The 23237-nt window shown below is 39.3% G+C and overlaps 1 protein-coding gene across 1 annotated transcript; it reads right to left on the reverse strand.

Annotated features, from left to right (window-relative positions):
* Window positions 1-20601: 20601 nt before the first annotated feature.
* Window positions 20602-23000, reverse strand: LOC148025085 (uncharacterized). The gene is made up of 3 exons (XM_087694787.1): window positions 22592-23000; window positions 22320-22405; window positions 20602-22052 (listed from the first exon to the last, which is right to left on the reverse strand). The coding sequence occupies exons 1-3, from the start codon at window positions 22676-22678 to the stop codon at window positions 20963-20965; spliced, it is 1263 nt and encodes a 420-aa protein (XP_087550913.1). The 5' UTR covers window positions 22679-23000; the 3' UTR covers window positions 20602-20962.
* Window positions 23001-23237: the final 237 nt, after the last annotated feature.

Here is a 23237-nt window from a genome sequence, read left to right on the forward strand (position 1 = left end):
ACATGGATGGGAGGGTTCACAAGACAAGGGTAAATGGATGGCAATTCAAGCCTTATTTTCAAAGAAATAGGGACACTTTGGAGCAATCATTCGACAAGAGCCACAATGAGGGGGTGCAATCCTCCCTGCTCTATTGGACTATCATTAGTAAGCTAGAGGCATCAATGCCTCTAGCCTAAGGGGAGGGCTAATGATCCAGGTTTTTACAAACCTGATTTTTACTACAAACCTATCAAGAGCCTTACCCATAGCTTAAACCCTACATCTTATCATTTTGGGTTTACTCTTCAAGCACTAGGTATGCTACATTGCTTCTCAGTTATGATAACTCTAGCAAGTGGAAAAACAAGTTCTTAGGAGGGATGTCAATGTAAAGGGTAAAAGGGATGGGCTATCTTAGTGAAGGTGGAAATGGATTACGCCTAAGGGTTGAGTGAGTACATAGATTTTTTCAAAGGACTAGCCTCCAATTGCACGTGGGTTCCACTTGCATCACTAAGATTTGGGATCTATCACCATCATTAGAGGACACCTCACCCTTGTACACACATCAATGTCCACATCATGGTGTCATTTGGATCTTACACAAAAGCTTACAAGCATGGACCCCCTCTGTCACATGCTTATATGTATTTATATATATATAAGGAACTAAAGTTAAATCAGCTTTTGGAAACTGTTTTTTATAATTTCAATAAATCCCACGAGAAAGTGAATTTCAAGAAAATTTTCGTTTTTTGTTGCAGAAGAAACTTTTTTCAGATTCTTCATCGATTTGAAGTTACAAAGGCACAGACTGCTGGTTGCACACAATTTTCTTCTCTCTTTCACCCTTATCACATCAACTTTCCTTTTTATCCTTCTTGTAAATATATTATAATAATGTGCTTTTAGCTCCTACCTCTTGTAATCTAGCTCCCTTTCTCTAGCTTGTCTACTACCACCCTTGGCTTCTTGCATGATGACCAAGGTGGGGACTTCTCCCATTCACTATTCTCCATATTTTCAAAGATGCCATACATAATCTAGGATTATGTTAATAAAAAAGATTAGCTTAATCTAATCCCTCATGGAGGCTATATAAGGTGCCCATGGAGATTTAAAGAAACGCAATGACAAGCACACGTGAGCACTCTAGAACACCCTCATGCTAGTCTATCTCTTTGAGGTAAGCTAATATATGAGTCTCTTTTATTATGTAGCATTCCATGAATACATAATGACAAGCTTCCTCTACCTCTTCTCCTCTTGTCTCCCTCTCTTCTCATCTCTCTCTCTCTCTCTCTCTCTCTCTCTCTCTCTCTCTCTCTCTCTCTCATATTCTAATATGGTGTCTAGATCATATGTACTCTCTTCTAATTCTCCCTCTACATTCATACTTAAACTTATTAAGTAAGACTTGCCATATGCTCTATTGGTGGGGAATCCTTATTTCCTCATGTTATATATATGTTCATGGGAGAAATTAGGAGCCATCACCTCTCTTAACCTTCCAACATCTCATTTCCATTAAGATGGGCTACAAAATCTCTCTCGTGAAGTTGTGTTTTGGTTCTTTCCATTCTCTTTGAGGAAAGGGATGTCCTAGCCTATTCTCACTTCTCCACAGTCATATTAGCAGCATGAGAAGAAGAAGAAGAAGAAGAAGAAGAAGAAGTGGAGAATAAGCAATACAATGGAGTGGTGAGATCCCACATGTATATTGAAACTTAATGGCATCATGGAATTTGGGAGAAAGAACATCATATCTCTCCTTTTGGAGCACACGCCTTGAGCAAAATGGAAGAGAGCACAAGAAGAGTTCCTTTGTTTTAGCCATCATGCTCCATCTTCTTCTCCACTTTCTTTGGCATCTCCTCCATGCCTCTATTATTTCTACCCCTTAGCTCTTTTGAGCCCAACTTGTGTGAAAAGAAAATGCATCAAAGTTGAAGAATATCCAAGTGGAAGAGAGCACAAGAAGAGTTCCTTTGTTTTAGCCATCGTGCTCCATCTTCTTCTCCACTTCCTTTGGCATCTCCTCCATGCCTCTATTATTTCTACCCCTTAGCTCTTTTGAGCCCAACTTGTGTGAAAAGAAAATGCATCAAAGTTGAAGAATATCCAAGGAACCTATTTGAATCTGACAAAGTCCAAAACTTGTCTTCCTGAAGTGCCTATGTGGTGGGTTTTGCCTCCTCTCACTAGCCATTCCTCCCTCTCCTCAACATTCTCACCCATACACCATGAGAAATCTCACGGGCCACCAACCCTTTTACAGTAATGTGATAGTTTCAAGAAAGCACAAGATGAATAGGAAGAAAGAAGAAATTTCTCATCCAAATACTATTCGTATGTCTTCATATATCTCAGTTTGTTGGCATGTCGCAAGCCAACGAGAAAGGTCCTCCTCATGTAGGGAAATCCGACTTGACATAGACATGGGAGAGGCTATAGAAGCCAGATTTGCATGCCTTGCCCTAAGGAAGAAGAAGTAGAAATACTCATAGAAGACAAATATAATTGTGCATGAAACTCTATAAAATGAACATCACTGTGGATAAACAAGATCCATGAGAAAAAGAAGAGGAAGAAGATAGGTGATGGCAAGGATACATTGCTATGGTGTGTGCACAGCTTGGAGGTGCCCCAAATATCCCAAGCATTCTTAGCTGATCTACATGAGCAGATATGTGAGATAATGGTATGTTTAATAGATAATGCAATCAAAGCATGAGCCTGTCCATCTCTACTATTCCAATAAATCTACTTAGAATTAAGGGATGGTGGTGCTATTGCATTAACTAGAGCAAAACTTGCAACATCCTCAAAAACATATATTTCCATTGTTTCTTATGTATACTTGTAGCTTTTTAACTACTAGCAATATATATTTCAATTCCATGTACAATGTTCCAAAGCCCCTTTGCAACCAATACATGATGTATCATATAAGCCCACAATGCATAGTTGGTTCCAATTGCACTTACAATTTTCCAAGCTCCTTTGGAACCAATACATGAGGCATCATATAAGTGCATAATAGGTAGTTGGTTCCATCCAACTTGTTCTCAATAGCCAACATATAGAATACATCATTACTGGTCAACCATGGCTATTGAATGTACTCAATGCCAACATTTCCTATATAGAGGAAAATATGCATAAAATCAACACACATTGATGTCTGCTGAAAGAAACTTACCTCATTACAATTAGGTTGAAGTAGTTGCTACTTCTGTATACATTATGAACAAGATCTATAAGATACATGTGACTGTTGCATATGTTGTGATACCTAAGGAGAAGTATACATGTAAAAAGTCAAATATTTCCCATTTAAAAGTATTTGATTTATTGCTTATATGCATATTCTTGATGAGTTGCATAGAGAATTGGATCCCAAAGTTGGAAAATGTATATTTGTGGGATATTCTCTTGAGAAAAAGAGATATAGATGCTACATTCTCATTTCACATGAGTTGAAAGTTAGGGTCGATGTTGTCTTTGAATAAATAAGAAACTTATAAGATGATGTGTAGGATATAATGTGAGATAATGTGTGGACAAGAGTGTGGCTACATAGAAAATAGGTCAATAACTATAAATATTAAGTGGGCTAAGGAGTCTCATAGCCATGGATCTATTAGTAGACCTTTATGCTAGATTATGGTCACAAGTCACTCCACCAAGAATATCACAAATACCAAGAAAAGATAAGGTGAAGGCTAGCAAATCACCCTTTATGGGCTTATTTATTATGAGTTTTCTCTCATGTTGATGTAGATTCAAATGACTCTAAGAAGAGATTAGATGGGGAATTTAGGATTCTAGCTATTATGACATTGGGTGTGAGGAAGGCACAAGTAGTGATTTAGGTCCATGCACACCAACTAGAGTTAAAAACCCAATGCAATAGTTGACATATGATAACTATGTAGCTTATCACTATGCATTTATAGCTAAGGTTGTGTAGGATATAGAGCCCACTTGTTTTCAAGATAAACTTGGTAATAATAATTGGGATTGTGATATGCATGAAGAAATGGCTATACTTAAGGAAAACAACACATGGAATTTATTGCCTTTACCTAAAATCAAGTAATCTATTGATTGCAATTGGATTTACCAAGTAAAATATAAATCAATCAGATCTATTGAGTGCTATAAGGTATGATTGGTTGCCAAATGGTATGCACAGAATCATGGTATTGATTATGAGGGGACGTTTTGAATGGGTACTGTAAGGGCTTTCATAGTAATGACTACATTGAAGGCTTACCAAATGGTATGCACAAACTCATGGTATTGATTATGAGGGGACCTTTTCAATGGGTACTATAAGGGCTATCACAATGGTGATTGCATCAAAGGGTTGGATTATGCATGAGATGGAGGCTAAAAATACCTTCTTACATGGAGAATTTCAAAAAGAATTTTGTGTGGAGTAGCCACCTGGTTATGTGGATGAGAGACATCCTAATTACGTATGCATGGCTTTGCGTGGGCTGAAGTGAGCACCCAAGGTATGGCATGACAGGATTGCAAAATACTTTATTAGCATTAGATTTTGGAGATACTCCACTTGGTTATGTGGATGAGATTCATCCTAATTATGTATGTATGCTTCGTAAGGCCTTGTATGGGCTGAAGTAAGCACCCAAGACATGGCATGACAAGATTCCAAAATACTTTGTTAGCATTGAAATTTTGAGAGCGCATATTGATCACTCATTTTACATATGTAAGAGTGATGTAGGTATTGTGGTCATTATATATGTTCATGACTTGATTATTGTGAGTGATAGTGAGATAGAGATTGATCGTGTGAAGGGTCTTATCAAGGCTTGGTTTGAAATGAAGGATTTGGGAGAACTACAGTACTTTCTTGGCATTGAGATAACTAAGATCTTCCAAAGGATATACATATCACTAAGGTAGTATTCTTTGGATATGATGGAAAAGTATTGTATGATTGATTGCAAGACAATTCTTATATCTTTGGATGTTAATGCTAAGCTTGGTGCACATGAGGGTGATGTGATTGGGGATGTCACTAAGCATAGAAAGGTTGTCGAAAGTCTTATTTATTTGAAATTTACTAGGCTATACCTAAATTACATAATTGGTTTGGAAAGTCAATTCATGTAGCTTCCATAGATGCCATATTTGGATGTAGTGTGCTACATATTGCATTATATTAGATGTGTACTAGATTATGCATTGTTCTATATTATAGGTGTACCATTAAACTTTTATGGTTATATTGATGCAAATTAGGCAAGTAGAATTTCAAACATGATATCTTATACTAATAATTTCATGTTTTTATTTTGAAGTGCTATTGTTACATGGAACAATAGGAAATAGCCTACAACTGCATTTCCTACTATTAAGGCAAAGCACATGAGTACTATAGATGTTGCATGTGAGATAGATTGGCTATGTAAGATACTTGGTAATTTGGGGCTACAAATGGACAAGAAGGTTACAATATATTGTGATAATCTCACTAGCTTTTAATTAGACAAGGGCCTAGTATATAGTGTGTGGAACAGACACATAGAGGTCTATTACCATTTCATTTAAGAGTGGGTGTTAGAAAGTGATATTAACTTAGTTTATGTCAATAAAAAGTATCAAGCTATAGATCACCAAGACCTAAAGAGTCAAGAAGCTCCATTGCTTTAGGACTATGCTTGGGTTTCTTGAGCTCATGTTGAGCTTGAGGGTGAGTGTTGAGATACTGAGCTCCACATGAGCTAGCCTCCACTATATACCTTGGTGCTGTGGCAAGAGCTTACTCACTTGCTTCTTGTCTAATTGGCATGGAGGATATGCCAATGATTCTATAGTTGGACTATACCCATGTAATCCACTCTTGGTTATGGCACATTCATTTTGATACATTATCTATATTTAACGTGTTTACACTTCATGATCACTTGCACATATATGTTGGTACTTTCATATTTGTCTTTTCTCGTGTTGTACTAAGTCCTTTTGAGTGAAAAAAGAAAGAAGAGGATTTTGGCCCTACTTTTCTACATACTCAAGCCTCCATTGTGTGTGTGTGTGTGTGTGTGTGTGTGTGTGTGTGTGTGTGTGTGTGTGTGTGTGTGTGTGTGTGTGTGTGTGTGTGTGTGTGTGTGTGTGTGTGTGTGTGTGTGTGTGTGTGTGTGTGTGTGTGTGTGTGTGTGTGTGCACATGCTTGTGGTTGCTTCACTTCTCTCTCCTCTTATTCATTTTCAATTACCTCAACCCAAATGTGAAACAAATCTACTGAAAATAATGGATTATTGTTAGATAGTAATGCATTTACCAATTTCTTTTGTTTTTTGAGAAACTTGTTTGTGCAAGCAATCCTAACCATTCATAACTATACCCCTTGCATAAATCATAATCATAATTATACCCCTTGCATAAACCCTTGCATAAATCATAACTTCTACCTAGAACTTTATTGATAATGTATGTGGGTCAAAATTGGAAAAAGTTGTTGATATTTTTATCTCTAAATATAGACTTTGTGAAATGTCACCATGAGGAACAATATGGATGGGATCTGCCTCTTTCAATTATTGATGCACATTGGGAGCAAATATGCTTGGACTTCATTACTAGTTTTCATGCTACATCTAATCACATTAAGATCACTTGGTCTAGAGGAATAAAGTAAGCAGAATATTAAATGCCATTGACTATTTTTACCTTGTTATAACTAAAAAAACTTTAATTGAAGTTGACCCTCAACAGTCCATTCTCCAACTCCCATGTGTTATTTAAAGTTTTTAAATGCGTAAAATGTGTACTAACAACGCCCTTTCAATTGTACAACAATAGTATCTTGATGCAAAATTTTCCTATAGAAAACAAGCCCATTGCATATGGTGTAATTGAAATAAATAAGCTCACATTCTTTTGTGCTTGAAACGACAAGAGCTTTTTGATCGTTGTGGATTGAACTTTAAAAGAGGCAAATGAAAGTTGGTATCTCGAGATGCAATTCATAACTATAATAAGAAAAATACTAGTGTTAGAAGATAAAAGAAATTTCAAAGTAATATTCAATAGTAAAATTTCATGTTGGTAACTTGATGGATATTTGCTATAAAAGAAACGAGCTCTTGCATTTATTCTATGAAGCTATTCCTAGGCTTTTCCTAGTAATGCTCAGACGATATTTAGTTTGCTGAAGTAGCATTTTATTACATTTTGGTTATTTGTTGTTTAAGAGGAGTTATTGTAGATGCTTAGTTTTATCCTTTTTGGTTTGTGCACATATTTTGCAAATTAGTTTTCCAATTCCACATTAGAAAAGTAGTAGGTACATATGAAATTTCTATAGGCGGTAGACTTCACTTTATTCTTAGGCTACCTTGCATTGTGAGTTTTTCTTGTAGGATGAAAGAACTCTAAAATATGTGTACATTTATGGACATTGAATTCTTAATATACTTGTATCCATGCAAAAGTTATATATATAAACATTGAAACCTTGATGTACTTCATCCACATAAAAGTTCCAACATGACCTATCAATTCTTACTTTCGTGTCTAAAGTAGATTTGTATCATGATGAATGAAACCCAAAGAATGTATCAAAAGTTTAGTGTAGATTTCATATGTCTATTTAACCTTTCCTCTTTGTAGTAATCAAAAGAACCTTGCACCTAGAACAATTGAATCTTTGTAGGTTGACGATGTCAATCTCTATCTCAATGCATTAAATTTTGGTTTGGAAATAAGGCAACAAAGTAGAACAATCTGAACCTCAAACAATATTTGAATTTAAACAAGTAGGTAAAATGTTGAGGAATTTTCTTTCTTAGTAATTTGAATTTAAAGATGCTCAAAATTGTTTACGGACAAGGCATTGTAGGCTAGCAAACACTAAAGGTAAGCAAAATACTTGCCATATAATATTGATCTCTTCTTTTAAGAAGTTGAATATGAAAAGGTAAACACATGAAAGGTTTTCAAATTTGATTCCACACATTATCTCCATCCTTTAAGTACCCTTGGAGTGTCCACAAAGTGGAGGAAGGACTTCAAATAATTATGTTGTTTTGACTATGCTATATTTGCACAATGATTAAAAATCAAACTCATGTGAAAGTCTAAATGTAATATTCATTTTTTACTTCCATTTGAAATATCCCTATGTGTAGTATCAAAGGCAATAAACTAGAAAAACCCAACATTCAAATCAACAAACATTTACAAGAAGGCATCCATAAAAGTAAGGAGATGCCATTTTGAATATGACATAAAGAACTCCTATAAATTTGTGTTAAATGTATTACATTTCCATAAATCAATTCTAGGGGAGTCACAATAAGGAATTTCTTACCTTACCTACAAACACTTATGTACAAGTCATTTATAGATATTTTTGTGGAAACTTTAGTACTCCTAATATAAGAACTCTTGTTGTAGTACTAGAGGACCTCAATATATGTATCATCATCGAAAGAAATATTATTGGTGTCATGTGCTACCATACATGTAATGACAAAATATTTAATGTTGACAAGATATTCCACACATCTCATACAAATTTAACATGTTCAAGAGCACAAATTACATCACTTGAGTGGTAAGTTCTTGTCCTGTAGAGACTTTATTTGCATGTGGAAGGGACTTGGTCGAGAATCTGGCTACATAATTATAGCTAAGAGGGACATAAACATAGTCTTCAAATCTAGATTCATATTACTGTCGACAAATGGAAATGCTCTATTTTTGTTTGAAGTCCAACTATTGTTAAAAGAGAGACAAAATGAGGGTGTAGATATATTTATGTCTTATAATTATATTTTTATTGTGATTTTTTGTGGCTAATAAATTTTATGAGAGAGAGAGAGAGGAGGAGAGAGAGTGTGTGTGTATGTGTGAGAGCTTAGAGAGAGAGAGAGAGAGAGAGAGAGAGTACAAGGGAATTGGGGTATAGCGACAGTCGTTTCCGATGCATAATAGTGATACCACTTTGAGAAAAAAAAGGTGGTGAAAACTCGAGTGCGGCATTTTTCTGCAAAGAGTTTGAGAGAGCGGGAAAGAGATCATGGCTTTATGAGGAGAGGGAGAGGGAGAGGGAGAGGGAGAGAAAGAGAGAAAGAGAGAAAGAGAGAGAAGGAGAGCTTCTCACCGCCACCACCGCCGCCGTACGTGAAGAAGAGGGAGAAGTGCACGAAGGAGAAAGAGGGGACATCACGAAGAGGAGATGAAGAATCCATCCCCGGGCCTTTGCGATAAGTACATTGCCTCCTCTTGGTTTGTTTTTGTGATTTCTTCTTTTCTTTTGTTGCTTTTCTTGAGAATGAGATGCATTGAGGGAGAAAGAGAGGAAATGAGAGAGGGAGAATAAGAAATGAAAAGGAAGAGAGAACGAGAGAGAGAGAGAGAGAATAAAGATGAAAGATAACAAAGGGAGGGAGAGAGGAGAATGAGTTAGAATACAACCAGGGGGCGGTGGAGAGAAACAAAGAGAGGGGCAACAAAGAAAGAGAAAGAGAGTAAGAAAGAGAGGGGGGAGAGAACATGAAACAGAGAGTAAAGGGAGAGGTGGATAAAAGGGTGAAGTAAAGAGAAGAATGATAGTGGAAAAAAAAGGGAGAGAGAAAGGGAGGGAGAGAGGAGAATGAGTGAGAAAACAACCAGGGAGCATAGAGAAACAAAGAGAGGGGAAACAAAGAAAGAGAAAGAGAGAAAGAAATAGAGGGGGAAGAGAACACGAAACAGAGAGTGAAGGGAGAGGTGGATAAAAGGGTGAAGTAAAGAGAAGAAGGACATTGGAAAAAAAAAGGGAGAGAGAAAGGGAGGGAGAGAGGAGAATGATGAGAAAAAAACAAGGGGGTAGAGAGAAACAAAGAGAGGGGCAACAAAGAAAGAGAAAGAGAGAAAGAAAGAGAGAGGAGAGAGAAAATAAAACGAAGAGTGAAGAGAGAGGTGGATAAAAGGATAAAGTAAATAGAAGAAGGATAATGGGAAAAAAAAAGAGCTAGAGAGAGAATTGGAGAAAAAGAGACAAAAAGAGGGAGGACAAGAGAGATAGAAAAAACAATAAATAGAGAACGAGAGAAAGAGAGAGAAAAACAAAAACAATGAGAGTATTAGAGAGAACAAAATTATAGAGAGAGAATGGTAGAGGGGGAAGAGAGGCATGAAGAGGGGTGGGGAGAGAGAGTCCTTCAAAGCCTTGTTTTATGAGGTTTTTATTTTTGATATTTGATTTTGATTTTAACAAGATGTGTTGAGTGCGAATGAAGAGGAAATGAGAGAAAGACATAGAAAAAAGAAGTGAGGAAAAGGAAAAGAGAGAAGAAGTGAGAGTGGGGAGGGAAGATGGGGGGGATAAAGAAACATTTATAGAAATAGAGGGGGAGAGAGAAGCAAAGAAGAATGAGGGAAGGCAAATAAAAAAAGAAAAAGAGAATGAGAACAAAAACACGTTGTTTGTCGTAACATAGACAAAATGGAAAACGATGATGGTCATGTGATGTCCAAGATTGTGAGGCGTATCTTAATTAGTGTGTCCCATATCCTTGCTCTCAATCCAAGCTAACAATTAAACGAAAACATTGCTTGTCTATAGAACATGCATGACGCTTCGGTGAGTTCCAATTGGACATCATTGATAAGATGATCTCATACTTTGAGTGAATGGTAAGAAAGGTGTGTATCAATCATGCATTTCATTCGTCACAAACTAATTGAGTATCATATACAAAAACATTAGCCATGATCGTAAAATTTATACAAGGAGGTGACGTCTCATCCCAAGGAGGAATGCACCTATTGCGGCCAGTTAAAAAGTTCGTGGGCGTGCGATGGATGGAATGTCTGAGTCAATCCACCACTTGGAAGGCACGACTCAGTCTATACCCTCAATACCATAGGAGACACACAACCTTTCAGACCCTCCTCCAATCTTGGAGCTTGAGATGGAAGCAATGATCAATGCATTGATGCCCGTGAATGCCAAGGCATTTGATCCACTAAGAGAGGAAGCGCCCATACCATTATGTGATAGGTGCTGAGTATCTTGCCCGAAGATGCTGCTTGTGCTCCTAAGTGTGTAGGCGAAATACGGGTGGAGTAATATGAGAGTGTGACCAAGTTGTTCATGTACATTCTATGTATGCTTTGTTAATTTTTTTGGCTCCATTATAAAAAACACTTGTGCTTTTCAAGGTGTTTTATGATCTTTTTTCAAGTTGGAGTCTATCTCAGTCCATTAGTTGGATGAGCTTAAGATTTTGTGGGAGGAGGGGGTCGCCGTGGAAGATATGAGCAAGCATGATGGTCTATGGTCTACCAATATATGAGCCATTCTTATGTGGACCATGCATGACTTTCCGGGATTCGGGGAGCACTAAGTAGGCTTCCATTATCGTTGTTTGGTGATATATAATATAGCTCGTTCAAGTTTGTGTTGACTAAATAGGGGTGTTGGGATAGGTTTGGTTACCTCAAGTTAATATGCATGTCCATTGTGTGGGCCACAGTACTCCCGAATGTCACAAACCATGAAGAAGATGGTATATCAAGGGCACGCCGCTTTCTTGCCGGAGGGTCATGAACTAAGAGAGGGTTTTCTTGGATGACCTTTGGTATGAATGAACACCCAAAGCTGGTACGAGTTGAAAATGTTCCACACAAAGTCACATCCAAACGAAATGCGACAGTTCTCGGTTTTTTACGAGTTGCTGTATTGGACCCAATTATAGATCAACCAGTTGTTGGATCCCATGCATATTTTCAAGTATGTGAGTAGCTTACTATGGGACCACATCACAGGAAAGAGAGACATTGCAGGGGCATGAATGTATTTAAAGGAGGTAGGTAAGATGGAGGTGCTTTGGCCACAGTTGGTTGGCCAAAGTTGGCTTTGATGGTCGCTTGCAACTACCTTGCGCTCCTTGGGTTTTGTCCACTAAAGAAGAGCGCATGGTGAAGAAAATTATCAGGTCTATCCACACCCCGACGGTATGATGTGTTCCCTCATATTCGCTCTTTGTAAAGACGACCAACTATCAGGGATAAAATCCCATGATTGGCATAAGATATGTTAGGTTTGTACTGGCCTTGATTGTAAGTGCCCTACGTATTTTGCTATTTAGTGTCTAGTCAGTGTTCGTAATGCTTCTTCATTTGTGGTAGTTTGTACTACCAATCGCGATCGCAGGATGCCTCACTCCAGAAATACGTGGGGCGATTTACAGGTTGTCAAATTTAGTGCAAGGATCTCACAGAAGGTGATCAAGACATCCTCTATATTGAGTCTGCAAGGCAAGAAGTAGTGGAGACGGTATGTCTCTTTGAGAAGTACTTGCTCACCAGCATGCTCACGATACAAACCCACCTTCTGATGCATCTTGTAGATGAAGTGGAGATTGCGGGACCCATCCATACATGATGGATGTTCTTCTTAGAGCACTTCATGAAAACCTAGAAAGGCTTTGTGTGACAACGAGCTCAGGCTAGAAGGTAGCATGGTTGAAGATTGGCTGGTATTGGAGGCATTAGTGCATATTTCACAATGGGGCTACCAATGATGGATTCAGACAATAGTATGGTATGGTCGTTGAAGGATGATGATAGACTGACCGGAGATATGGTAATTGGAAATAGGGTAGAAAAAATGATGGATGCTGCAATGGAGAGAAAGTGAATCGTTTTTGTATGTTGCATCATGCATCCAAATGGAGATGTGGCTTCTTAGGTACAAGCAGACTGCTAGGAAAGATCGAGAAGAAGTGTGATCAAAATTTCAACGCAGTACATGCCATCGATCGATTCGATATCTTGAGGGCATGCAAGAGATGCCACGGTTTATGTCTATGCAATGGTTACATGAAGCTTTGATCGCATCTTCTCGTTAAGGGGTGGAGGTCTCTACTGAGGAGTGGGAATTCTTGAGGGTAGTCCGAAGGTGATTGCATGTTTATAAGCTATCGTATTTAGATTTTATATGTGACAACTTATCTAACCATTTCAAAGTACAATACAAAATATACAGTGCGGCGTGGTCATGCGGGTGACATTTCTACATCGCGCATTGACAAAATGTGCTTTTCCACAATGGATTGTGGTGTCATGGCAAAGTTCGAGAGCAAGAGAGTTGATAGAGCGCCACGGATCTAAGCACCGTTATAGATGAGATAGAGTATTTTGGGAACTTGCAAAGTGTTATCTCAATGGATTACCATAGCTTCTCCATGATCATATTCGATGTGTAGTGTTTCAAAGTGGTATTGGAAGGAGCTGGGCTACTTTTCGGCAAGGTCCATCTAGATTTCCCGAAATAGATTCCAAGAAAATATGGATGGATCTGCGCTACACATTTATATTGTCAGCCCATTGTGAATAGGTGCATGAACTATTTTTTTAAATTTTTTCATGACACGGAATAATCACAAATGTTGAATCCCTCTTATATGTGATTTTGAACATGTAATTTTCTATTCAAATCCCCATCAACCTCGATAGTGGTATATTGTGCCTTCAGCTCCTCGGAGTGCGAGAGTGTATGATGAAAGCAATGTTCCTAGCGTAGATGAGGAGAGTATATAGGTGGAGGGGTCGATATTGCAAGGGTTGGAGGTCGAAGATGGCTTGGAGCGCGTAGAGGAGGTAGATTTGGGTAACGATGATGGAAAGATAGGAGGCCCATTGTGAACATGTGCATCATATTCGATGTGCAATGGTTCAAAGTCGTATTAGAAGGAGCTGGGGCAACCGTTCGGCGAGGTCCATCTAGATTTCTCAAAATAGATTCTGAGAAAAGATGGACGGATCTGTGTGACACGTTTATATTACCAGCCCATTGTGAATATGTGCATGAACTTTTTTTTTTTCATGACGCAGAATAGTCACAAATATTGAATCTCTCTTATATGTGATTTTGAATAGGTAATTTTCTATCCAAATCTTCGACAACCTCAATAGTGGTATGTTGTGCCTTCAACTCATCGAAGTGCGAGAGTGTATGATGAAAGCAATTTTCTCAGCGTAGATGAGGAGAGTATGCAGGTGGAGGGGTCGATATTGCAAGGGGTGGAGATCAAAGATGGCTTGGAGAGCGAGTAGAGGAGGCAGATTCAGGTAACGATAATGGAAAGACAGGAGGCCAGGAATTCTTTGAGAATGAAGTGGACTCCTCCTTTTGTGGTGATCTATCTATCGACCTTCGAGTGTATGCGAAGTTGTGCCAGGAGATTGACATGGGACCATAGGCTGTGTCATATTTGCAACATCCGCCTACTCAATTCATTGATGAATTGCTTACAAGGGGTACTCTAGAATATGCATTTTAAGTAACAACATTTTTTTCAAAGTTATATTATCATGCTTTACTTGAATCTTTACATTGATTATGCCAACATCATTTTCTATCTATGCAGGTTACCTTTGATGATATTTGGAGAGTAGGATGAGTCAAGGGATGAGCGATGAGGAGTTGCAAGAGATATTCACATGTATGTCTCTAGATCAAATGAACCAATTCAGAGATATGGTGGACCATGAGCTGCCTCGAACACCATCAGGCTGTTCTATTAGATCTACTTCAGTACAATCTGATACTTTGGTTTCTAGTAGACGAGATTGACGCTCCAGACTGGGCTCGAACAAAGGGAGTGGTTCTAGGGGATGCTGCGGAGATGTGAATGCTGTGAGCTTGTGGTTAGCTTGAGATATAGGTGCTACTTCTTGCTCTCGTACAAGTTCGAGAGAGGGTGGCTCAGGTGGGTGTTGTAGAGACATCGATGCAGTGTCTCCGTCTCGTCATTCTAGTAGAGGTGTGCCACACCTATGGGGACATCTACTCCAATGACTCCACCTTTTTCTCAGTAATCCGTAGGTGGCACCCCTATGGGTGCTACTCCAAGAGATAATACCCCCATGGGTGCACAAGATGTACATGGGTCTCCTAGTTATGCCCAGGAGCGTAGTCATAGGTGGGAGAGGACACACCTTAGACATACCCCAGAGGGGTATGGATACCTTCTAGATGACAAGACATGAGCTGTGATAATGAATGATGAGAGAAGGAGGGTGATGTCTCCCATGAGAGAGTTGTGCCAACAAGTTTTTCGGCACAACTTCTTGGACCATTGGAAGAACATACTCAAGGGGAGCAATGACTATATAGTAGCATCCTTGCACGAGGAGTTTTTGGTACCTACCACGACAGAGAGGTTTTCCACTCAGTGGGGATGATGGAGTGCATGCATGTGTACATGTCACATAGATGATCACACAAGGCACTCAAGAGTGGTGCCTCAAAGCCTGAGTGGCTAGATGTAGATGATTGGCGAAGACTTAGGTAGGAGGCTACAGATTCCCCAAGATGTTGGTGACAACCATCTAGAGGCAACGAGGGCACAATTGGAGGCAAGGGTCGTGCATCATCTGGGGAGTGGTGGTCACATTACTTATTTGGAGGAATTTGTAAGTTTTTTTCTTTTTCTTCTCACTTTCTTATTTGCAATATCACTTGTATTTTGATAATCGTGTTTCTAACAGTTGTATTTTGTTTTCTTTGTAGCACTGTTTTAACCTCTTAGAATATCATAACAATTCAAATACAATGTTCTACTTGAGAGAACACCACAATACTGCAAAGAACTTTCTGAATAGATTTACAACCATCAACACTTCATAGTGTTCAAGAAATACATTTAAATACAAAGCACACATCGTACTCAGCAACATAGATTTGCTGGTCATCAAATACTATGTTGTTTCTTATCGCCATAGCCATCATTGATTGAACAACTTGAAAGAAAATAACATTAACATCTCAGTCATATTCCATTCTTGATCAAACAGCAACAGCTCGAATACAACTGCCTGACGTGTTTTACCTGTGCCCTGACTTTCAGGTGAAACATCATATAAAAGATAAAGGCTAATTTACATATGTTGATCCAAAATACTACATGCATACTAATACTAAGGTGTAAAATAGTACTAAATACACAATGAAGTTTAAGTCCTAATAAGCACTCCATTACAAATCGCAATCCCACTAGCTTGGAGACTCGATATGTAGAGAGACACTGTTTCACTACATTGATCAATAGACTGTCTACACACTACGGCCCAGTAAGTCAATCGTCTTTCTTATCCGTAGTTACTATTTTTTTAAATTTGCATTATGTATGGTGGACTGATGTGTAGTTTTTCATTTTTTAGAGTTCGTTCAATGCTCCTTTGCGTCGGGATGAGCTTTTAGATGGTGAGGATCTATAGCTTGTGCTTGGATTTTTTAGGGAGCACACATCCTCTTCTTTTTTGGTCCTGTGATTTATGCATGCATTTTCTATGTACTATGTTGTTATCATCCTTTGTATCTTGCCATAATTCCATGAGTTTTCATCAGCGATCTTGTACTTATTCTATGTATCAGTCTTATGGGTTCAAGTATATTTTGCGCTCATCTTGACGACCATTGCACACCTAACATGTAATTCATTTGTAGAATATAAGTTGTCCTACCATAATTTTTTCTCTTTCTAACCATCGCTATTAGTGTTGCAAATTTGTTGCACACGTCATTATTGGCGCCACAAACCGTCGCTATATACATCGCAAAATTGACAAAAATTGCGACACAAATAGCAATTTTATGGAGATGTTGATATGGACACATTTAGCGACGACCGAGGCAATCTTTTTATGAACATTTTTGTCGCTTTGAATGTTGGTATTTGGCCTATATCTTGTAAAGAGAGAGAGAGAGAGAGAGAGAGAGAGAGAGAGAGAGAGAGAGAGAGAGAGAGAGAGAGAGAATAGAGAAGGGAGAAGAAAAAGAGAGATAAGGAACAAAGATTGGCTACACTAAGTCGTAGCATACCATACATGGCATAGGCTAGGCATACAATTAGGATATGATGAGCCTACACTTAGCATACCCTTAGCCACATTAGGTGTAACCCATATGTAAACTAGGCTAAGGCTTAGCCTATGGCTAGCATACCCTTCGCATAGTGTACACTTCACATCACCTAACATAGGCTAAGTATACTCTTAGCATAATGCATGCTTAGCCTATGCTAAGCATATACTTACCCTCAGCCTAAGGTACCTTTAGTCTATGCCTAGTGTCCCTTAGCTTATGTTTGGGCATAGGCTTATTGTAAATCCTCTTAGTATTTAGTTTAATATTGCTATGAAGTGACATGTAGTCCATTTAATGACTTTCATGTGTAGATGCAAACCCAACTTCTAACATACATTGTCATTGGAGCAATCCTCATGTGTGAAGGAATATCTTGTCTTCTTAGTCAAACTTTGCAAGGAAAGATGGAGATCCGTCCTAATTTAGAGGGGGTAGCTTCTCTCACTTGATACACTACATGAAAGTATTTTAAAAGGGAATCCTAATGCATGCTAGCATTCTCTTCTCGGAGAGTGAGCCATGTGTGCACCTCCAAGGCACACACAACATTGATAGTATTTGAAAGTAATATGCAAAATATAACTTTTGTGTATTTTTTACTTTTCCAAGAGAGAGAGCCTTGTGTGTGCCTTTGAGATGTACACAATATTGATAATTGGTAATGCACAAATATATTTTCAATGTACTTTTTTGAGTAAAAGAACTTGGCCGCTTTGCGGAAGCTTCACTGCCTCAAAGCTGCAAGCGAAGTTGTTGTGCTATCAATAATCCATTTCTCATCTTTCTCTCTCCTCTTTTCCCTCTCTATTTCTAATTTTTTTATTTACCCTCTCTCTCTCTCTTTCTCTCTCTCCCCCTCAATTTCCTATGTCTAATTTTCTCTCTCTCTCTCTCTCTCTCTCTCTCTCTATCCTCTCTTTTCCTTCTCTATCCCTCTCATCTTTTTTCCTTCTTCTCTCTCTTCATTCTCTTTTTAAATTTTTTCTTTTCTCTCTCTCTCTCTCCTGCATCCAGGAGGGATCACCTGCTATTAGCGACTTCGATGGACTGCTACTACATCCAGGAGGGATCACCTGCTATTAGCGACTTCGACGACTGCTACTACATCCCAGGATAGTATATCTCCCTGCATCTGTTACATATACACATCGCACCACTTTATCACAGCCGACAGTTGTTCCCCTATCACAGCCGACATTTGTTCCCCTTTTGTAGCCATTATCTGGAGTACCAGAGCTACATACGCACATACACATACACGACACTTATCACACTCACAGCATCGTATTTTCAGTTTCCAGTTTTTAGCTTTTCATTCAACACTTTTATTTTGGATAGCTGGACCTCATCAGTTGTATCACAATTTGTCTCATAGGCCAGTTTTGGTCTTTAGAAGACGTTAATATAACTTACTTACTTACTTTCTTTCTTTCTCTCTCTCTCTCTCAAATTTTAAATTTTCTCTCTATTATTCTCTCTCTCTCTCTCTTTATATTCTCCTCTTCTTCTTCTTCTCTCTCTCTCTCTCTCCTCTATTTTTTATTCTCTCTCTTTTTAAATTTTATCTTTCCTCTCTCTATGATTCTCTCTCCATGTTCCCTCTCTCTCTCTCTTCTTCTTTCACTTTCTTTCCCCTCATTAGTCTCTCTTAAGGTATGTAAATTTTATCTTTTCCCTATATATAATTCTCTCTCTTTATGTTCATATTCTCTCTCTTTTTCTCCTCTCTCTCTCCTTTTATTCTCTCTCTCTCTCTTTCTCTCTCTCTTTCTCTCTCTCTTTCTCTCTCTCTCTCTCTTTGCCCCCTTTTCTTCTCCTTCCCATTCTCCTAATTTTCCTTTTTTTCTTCTCTCTACGTAAATTTTATATTTTCCCTATATATAATTCTCTCTTTATGCTCATATTCTCTCTCTTCTTCTCCTCTCTCTCTCCGTCCCCTTTTCTTCTCCTCCCCTTTCTCTTAATTTTCCTTGTTTTCTTCTCTCTCTTTTAAATTTTATATTCTCTCTCTCTCTCTCTCTTCCCCCCCTCTCTCAAAAAATATGTAAATTTTAAAAAGACTTTTTTCTTTCCTTTTTTTCCCCATCTCTCTTCCTCTTTTCCTCTTTCTTCTTCTTCTTCTTCTTCTTCTTCTTCTTCTTCTTCTCTCTCTCTCTCTCTCTCTCTCTCTTTTCCTTCTCTTTTTTCTTTTTTTTCTTATTCTCTCTATTCAATCTCTCTTTAAATTTTTTTCTTTTCTCTTTCTTTTAAATGTTATCTTTCCTCTCTCTATAATTCTCTCTCTTCTTCTTTTCTCTCTCTCTCTCTTTCTCTCATTTTCTTCTCTCTGTCTCTCTCCTCCCTTTTCTTCTCCCCTCTCTTTTCCTTCTCTCTCTCTCTCTCTCTCTCTCTCTCTCTCTCATTTTTCTTTTCCTCTCTCTTTCTCTTTCAATTTTTTTTCACTCTCTTTTCTCTCTATTTTTCTATTTTCTCTCTTTCCCTTTCTCTCCCCCTATTTTCTCTCTCTTTCAAATTATATATTTCCTCTCTGTCTCTCTCTAAGTCAAAAACTATATTAAAAAATATTTAATTAAAAAAACTATTTTGGTTTCTCTTTCCCCTCTCTCTCTCTCTCTTTCTTCTTCTTCTTCTTCTTCTTCTTCTTCTTCTCAATGTGTGAAAAACTGTCTAAAAACCTTTAAATTATTTTCTAAAAAGTATTTAATCAAAAAGAAAGTTTAAAGTAAAAACTTTAATCAAAGAGAGAGAGAGAGAGAGAGAGAGAGAGAGAGAGAGAGAGAGAGAATTTGGGCCCTACATATGAGAGAGAGAGGGGGGGAGGGGGGAGGAATTTAATTAAAAAGGGGACTTCGGGGAAAAGAAAGAGAGAGATTATAAGTGAGAGAGAGGGGAGGAGGTTTTAATTTAAAAGAGAGAGAGAGAGAGAAAGAGAAAGAGGGGGGGAGGGGGGGGGAGGGAGGGGGCTTTTAATTAAAAAGAGGAGGGGGAAGAGAAAATGAGAGATTACATGTGAGAGAGAGAGGAGGGAAGGGGGTTTTAATTGAAGAAGGGAGGTTTGGAAAAGGGGGTAGGTTTGGGAAGCCCTCTGTAGGTTCGGGCTTTCCGAACCTAGAACGAAAATAATATAGTAGTAAGATTGTAGGATAGAAAGGAAATTGTCTTTTGTTAGGCAAGTCGTATACAAATAGGGCCATCCTCTCATGGTAGATATCACATGTTAATGTTTTTGTGAATGTTGTTGTAGTCTTCTCTTACATTTAGTACAAAGCTTGATGTATCTTGCTTCTCTATGACCTAGGGGTCTTTCAAAGTAGCTTCCTCTCCATACCTACAATCTCCAATTATCTTAAGAGGCAAACGTATCACCATCTCTAGTTGTCTAACTCTCTAAAGCAAACAATGTGCATGCCATTAAGCTTTGCCTCTTTGAACCCTATATATTTTAAAAACTAACACACACCAACATCCATAGAACTATGGTGATCAAGGAGGACCATTCAATATTGGACGTTTAAAAACATAGCTTCAAACTTTTTTTTGAAAGCCACATTAGCAAATAAACTTCAATGTTAGAGCCCTGTGTCATAGATCAAGATGGCACATGTTGCGTGCTTTAGTTACCTATATACACGTGTTGAATTTTGCTTATGAGGAGGGGACTACTTATATGGGTAATAGAGAAGTTGTTATTTATAGGTTGGGTAACTACAAGTGACTAGTGTGACATCCACGTTTATTGCATCAAATGAATTATATACAATGAGTTGAAGATCTCTTAGAGATGGGGTGAATTGACTTGCATTGAAACTGGGAGAAAGGTTTGGGGAGTGATGAGTTTATAAAGATGAATGTGCACTAGACTTGGGAGAAGGATTTGGTGAGTGATAAGTTGATGAAGATGTACTTGTGGTGGACTTGGAAGAAAGGTCTAGTGGGATGAGTTGATAAAGATGAGCTTGCATTGGAGTTGGGAGCAAGAACTTGGTAGTAGCGTTACATAGATGTTTTTGAGAGAGAGAGAGAGAGGAACTTAAAATGTTAGTTAAGGCTGTCAGCTCGAGGTTGAGAGTAGGTATACTACGACCTAAAACCAAAGTGTTCTAGGGCAGCCTCCATGTCAGCCAAGAGGCACATGATGTCCGGGTTACTACTGCTAGTGCTATTGTTACTGCTACTGCTACTGTTGCTGGTGTTGCTATTGCTTCGGCTTAAGTTAATGGAGATGGCACGCTCCACATCATAAGCATGATCAGTATGATCAAAACCATAATAATCATCATCATCGTCATCATCATCATCATAGTGATAGTAATGATGCTTGTAGGAGGGCGCTGCCAGATCTAGGGATTCTGCCAAATGGAGGGGCACGGGTGCCCGGCAGCACGGGCAGCGGGGGGCAGGGCCCGCGTGGGGGGCGGGGCGCTGGAGCCAAGGCGAGAGGCAGGCCGCGTGGAAGGCGTGGCGGCAGGGCAGGGCCAGCAGCTGCGCGCCGGGCAGCGTCTCCAGGCACACGGGGCACACCTCCTCCTCGGCGACCTCCAATTCGCCCGCCAAATGAAGCGCCGGGGCCGCCATTTTAGCAGCCCCTGGCAACGAAACCCCGCAATGACCACCATTACTACCATAACCACCACCACCACCACCACCTTCTTCTTCTTCTGCCTCCCCTTCTTCTTCTTCTTCTTCTTCCTCTGCTTCTCTGGCATTCCATGCTCGGCCTCCTGTGTAATCCTTGCAGTAACGCCTCTCATACAGCACCACAGATCGCTCTACCACAAACCCTCCTTCTCCTTCTCCTTCTCCTTCGCCTTCCCCTTCCCCTTCTTCCTCCTCCCCCTCTGCATCTTCTCCATACTCGTACACCTCATACTCCCCTTGGTAGCTCTCTTCTTCTATCGTGACTGCCCATGCTCTGCCTCTGCCAGATCCAGTCTCATCTGAGCTGCCACATGGGACTGAGCTGCTACATTTCTTCACCATTATTCCTCCTCCTCCTCCTCCTCCTCCTCCTCCTCCTCCTCCTCCTCCTTCTTCTTCTTTCCTTTCCAACCAGTCCCTTATCCTCGCCTCCATCACCCCTCCATGCCTCCAGAACTCTCCATCATCCAGTGCCCACAGACTTGACCTCCCGCTTTCCTCTTTAGCCTCCTCCTCCTCTTTCTTATGCCTGCACCAAAGAAGACACCCACCATTAGATTTTACCACTTCTTGTCTGCATTCACCAGCATTGTTCTCACCATTTCTGTCCCAAGATGCCACAACATTGAGAGCGCTTTGAAACACTAAACAAACAGCATCAACCGTCAAGACATTAAGAGAATTTGAACTCAAGAAAGGCGCAAAACACAAAGAACCAGACGTCAAAATTGAGCAAGCAATTGATAAGCTATGTCTTACAACTCCATTTCTGAGATGCAGTACTGCATCCACACACCTGAGATCTGACGCTGTAGCATCCATTGTCTCGTCAATGAGCTCCCACACATCCAGCATCTTTCCTCGTGTCTCGTGTTCAGCAAGCTGAAATTGGCAATGCATTCCTCATCAAATGGTAAATTAAACACAGAATAAGCCCACATTGGGAGGCTCTTACTCCTTATCAAATTGTAAATCAACCGTGTTTGATTAATGCACCGAGACACACAGAGAGAGAGAGAGAGAGAGAGAGAGAGAGAGAACCCACACTAAGAGGGCCTTTCTCCTTACCCTAGAGTGAAGAATTTGCCATGGCCGGAGACTGCCCCAATACCACTCGATGTCCATTCCCAAGGTGCCTAACTCCATGCTTGTCATGTTTCTTTCTCCTCCTACCACTCTTGCTTGCTTATATCTTGCCCTCCTCCAAGCTAATTATGCTTCTTCATTAGCCTACCAAGAGTGAGGAACACCATTGAATGAAAGAGGAAGAATAAGGGACAACATTGGATGAATGAAAGAGAAGAGTGACACACAAAAGAGGCGATGGGAGAAAGCTCCTCATCCAACCATGACTAAGACATGATGCAATTCTACACTTGAAAGGGATGCCAACCCATGAAAGGAGAGCCCATCCCACTACAAAGGAACTGGCTTGCTCAGCTTTTCCTAGTAGTGTGCGTGAGCTAGTAAATAGTGTGCCACTCATCTTTTCTTTGGAAACAAACTACCAATCCAATATCATCAGTGTATCTCAAAAGTAATATTTTCAAAAACAAAACACATTCAAATTTGGAGCACACATTTAGGCCAACATGTTGCGGTATTTGCTCTCATTTGGCCCATCTTTGCTTAGACTTTAAGCCACAAGCATGTGCATTTCCCCTTGGTATCTCAACCAAATACATCGATTCTTGCTTTATCGCTCATGGCTTTC

The sequence above is a fragment of the Lygodium microphyllum genome, chromosome 15 (genome assembly GCF_053477565.2).
Source record: "Lygodium microphyllum isolate KBCC chromosome 15, Lygodium_microphyllum_v1.1.10, whole genome shotgun sequence".
In the NCBI taxonomy this organism is placed as follows: Eukaryota; Viridiplantae; Streptophyta; class Polypodiopsida; order Schizaeales; family Lygodiaceae; genus Lygodium; species Lygodium microphyllum.

Bases quoted from the DNA above. Each gene is read 5' to 3' on its own strand.
- LOC148025085 (XM_087694787.1), bottom strand. From the start codon at position 22,678: ATGACAAGCATGGAGTTAGGCACCTTGGGAATGGACATCGAGTGGTAT. The intron at 22,406-22,591 runs GTAAGGAGAAAG...TGCCAATTTCAG, and splicing joins GGCAAATTCTTCACTCTAGG to CTTGCTGAACACGAGACACG. The intron at 22,053-22,319 runs GTGTGTGGATGC...TCTTTGGTGCAG, and splicing joins GCTACAGCGTCAGATCTCAG to GCATAAGAAAGAGGAGGAGG.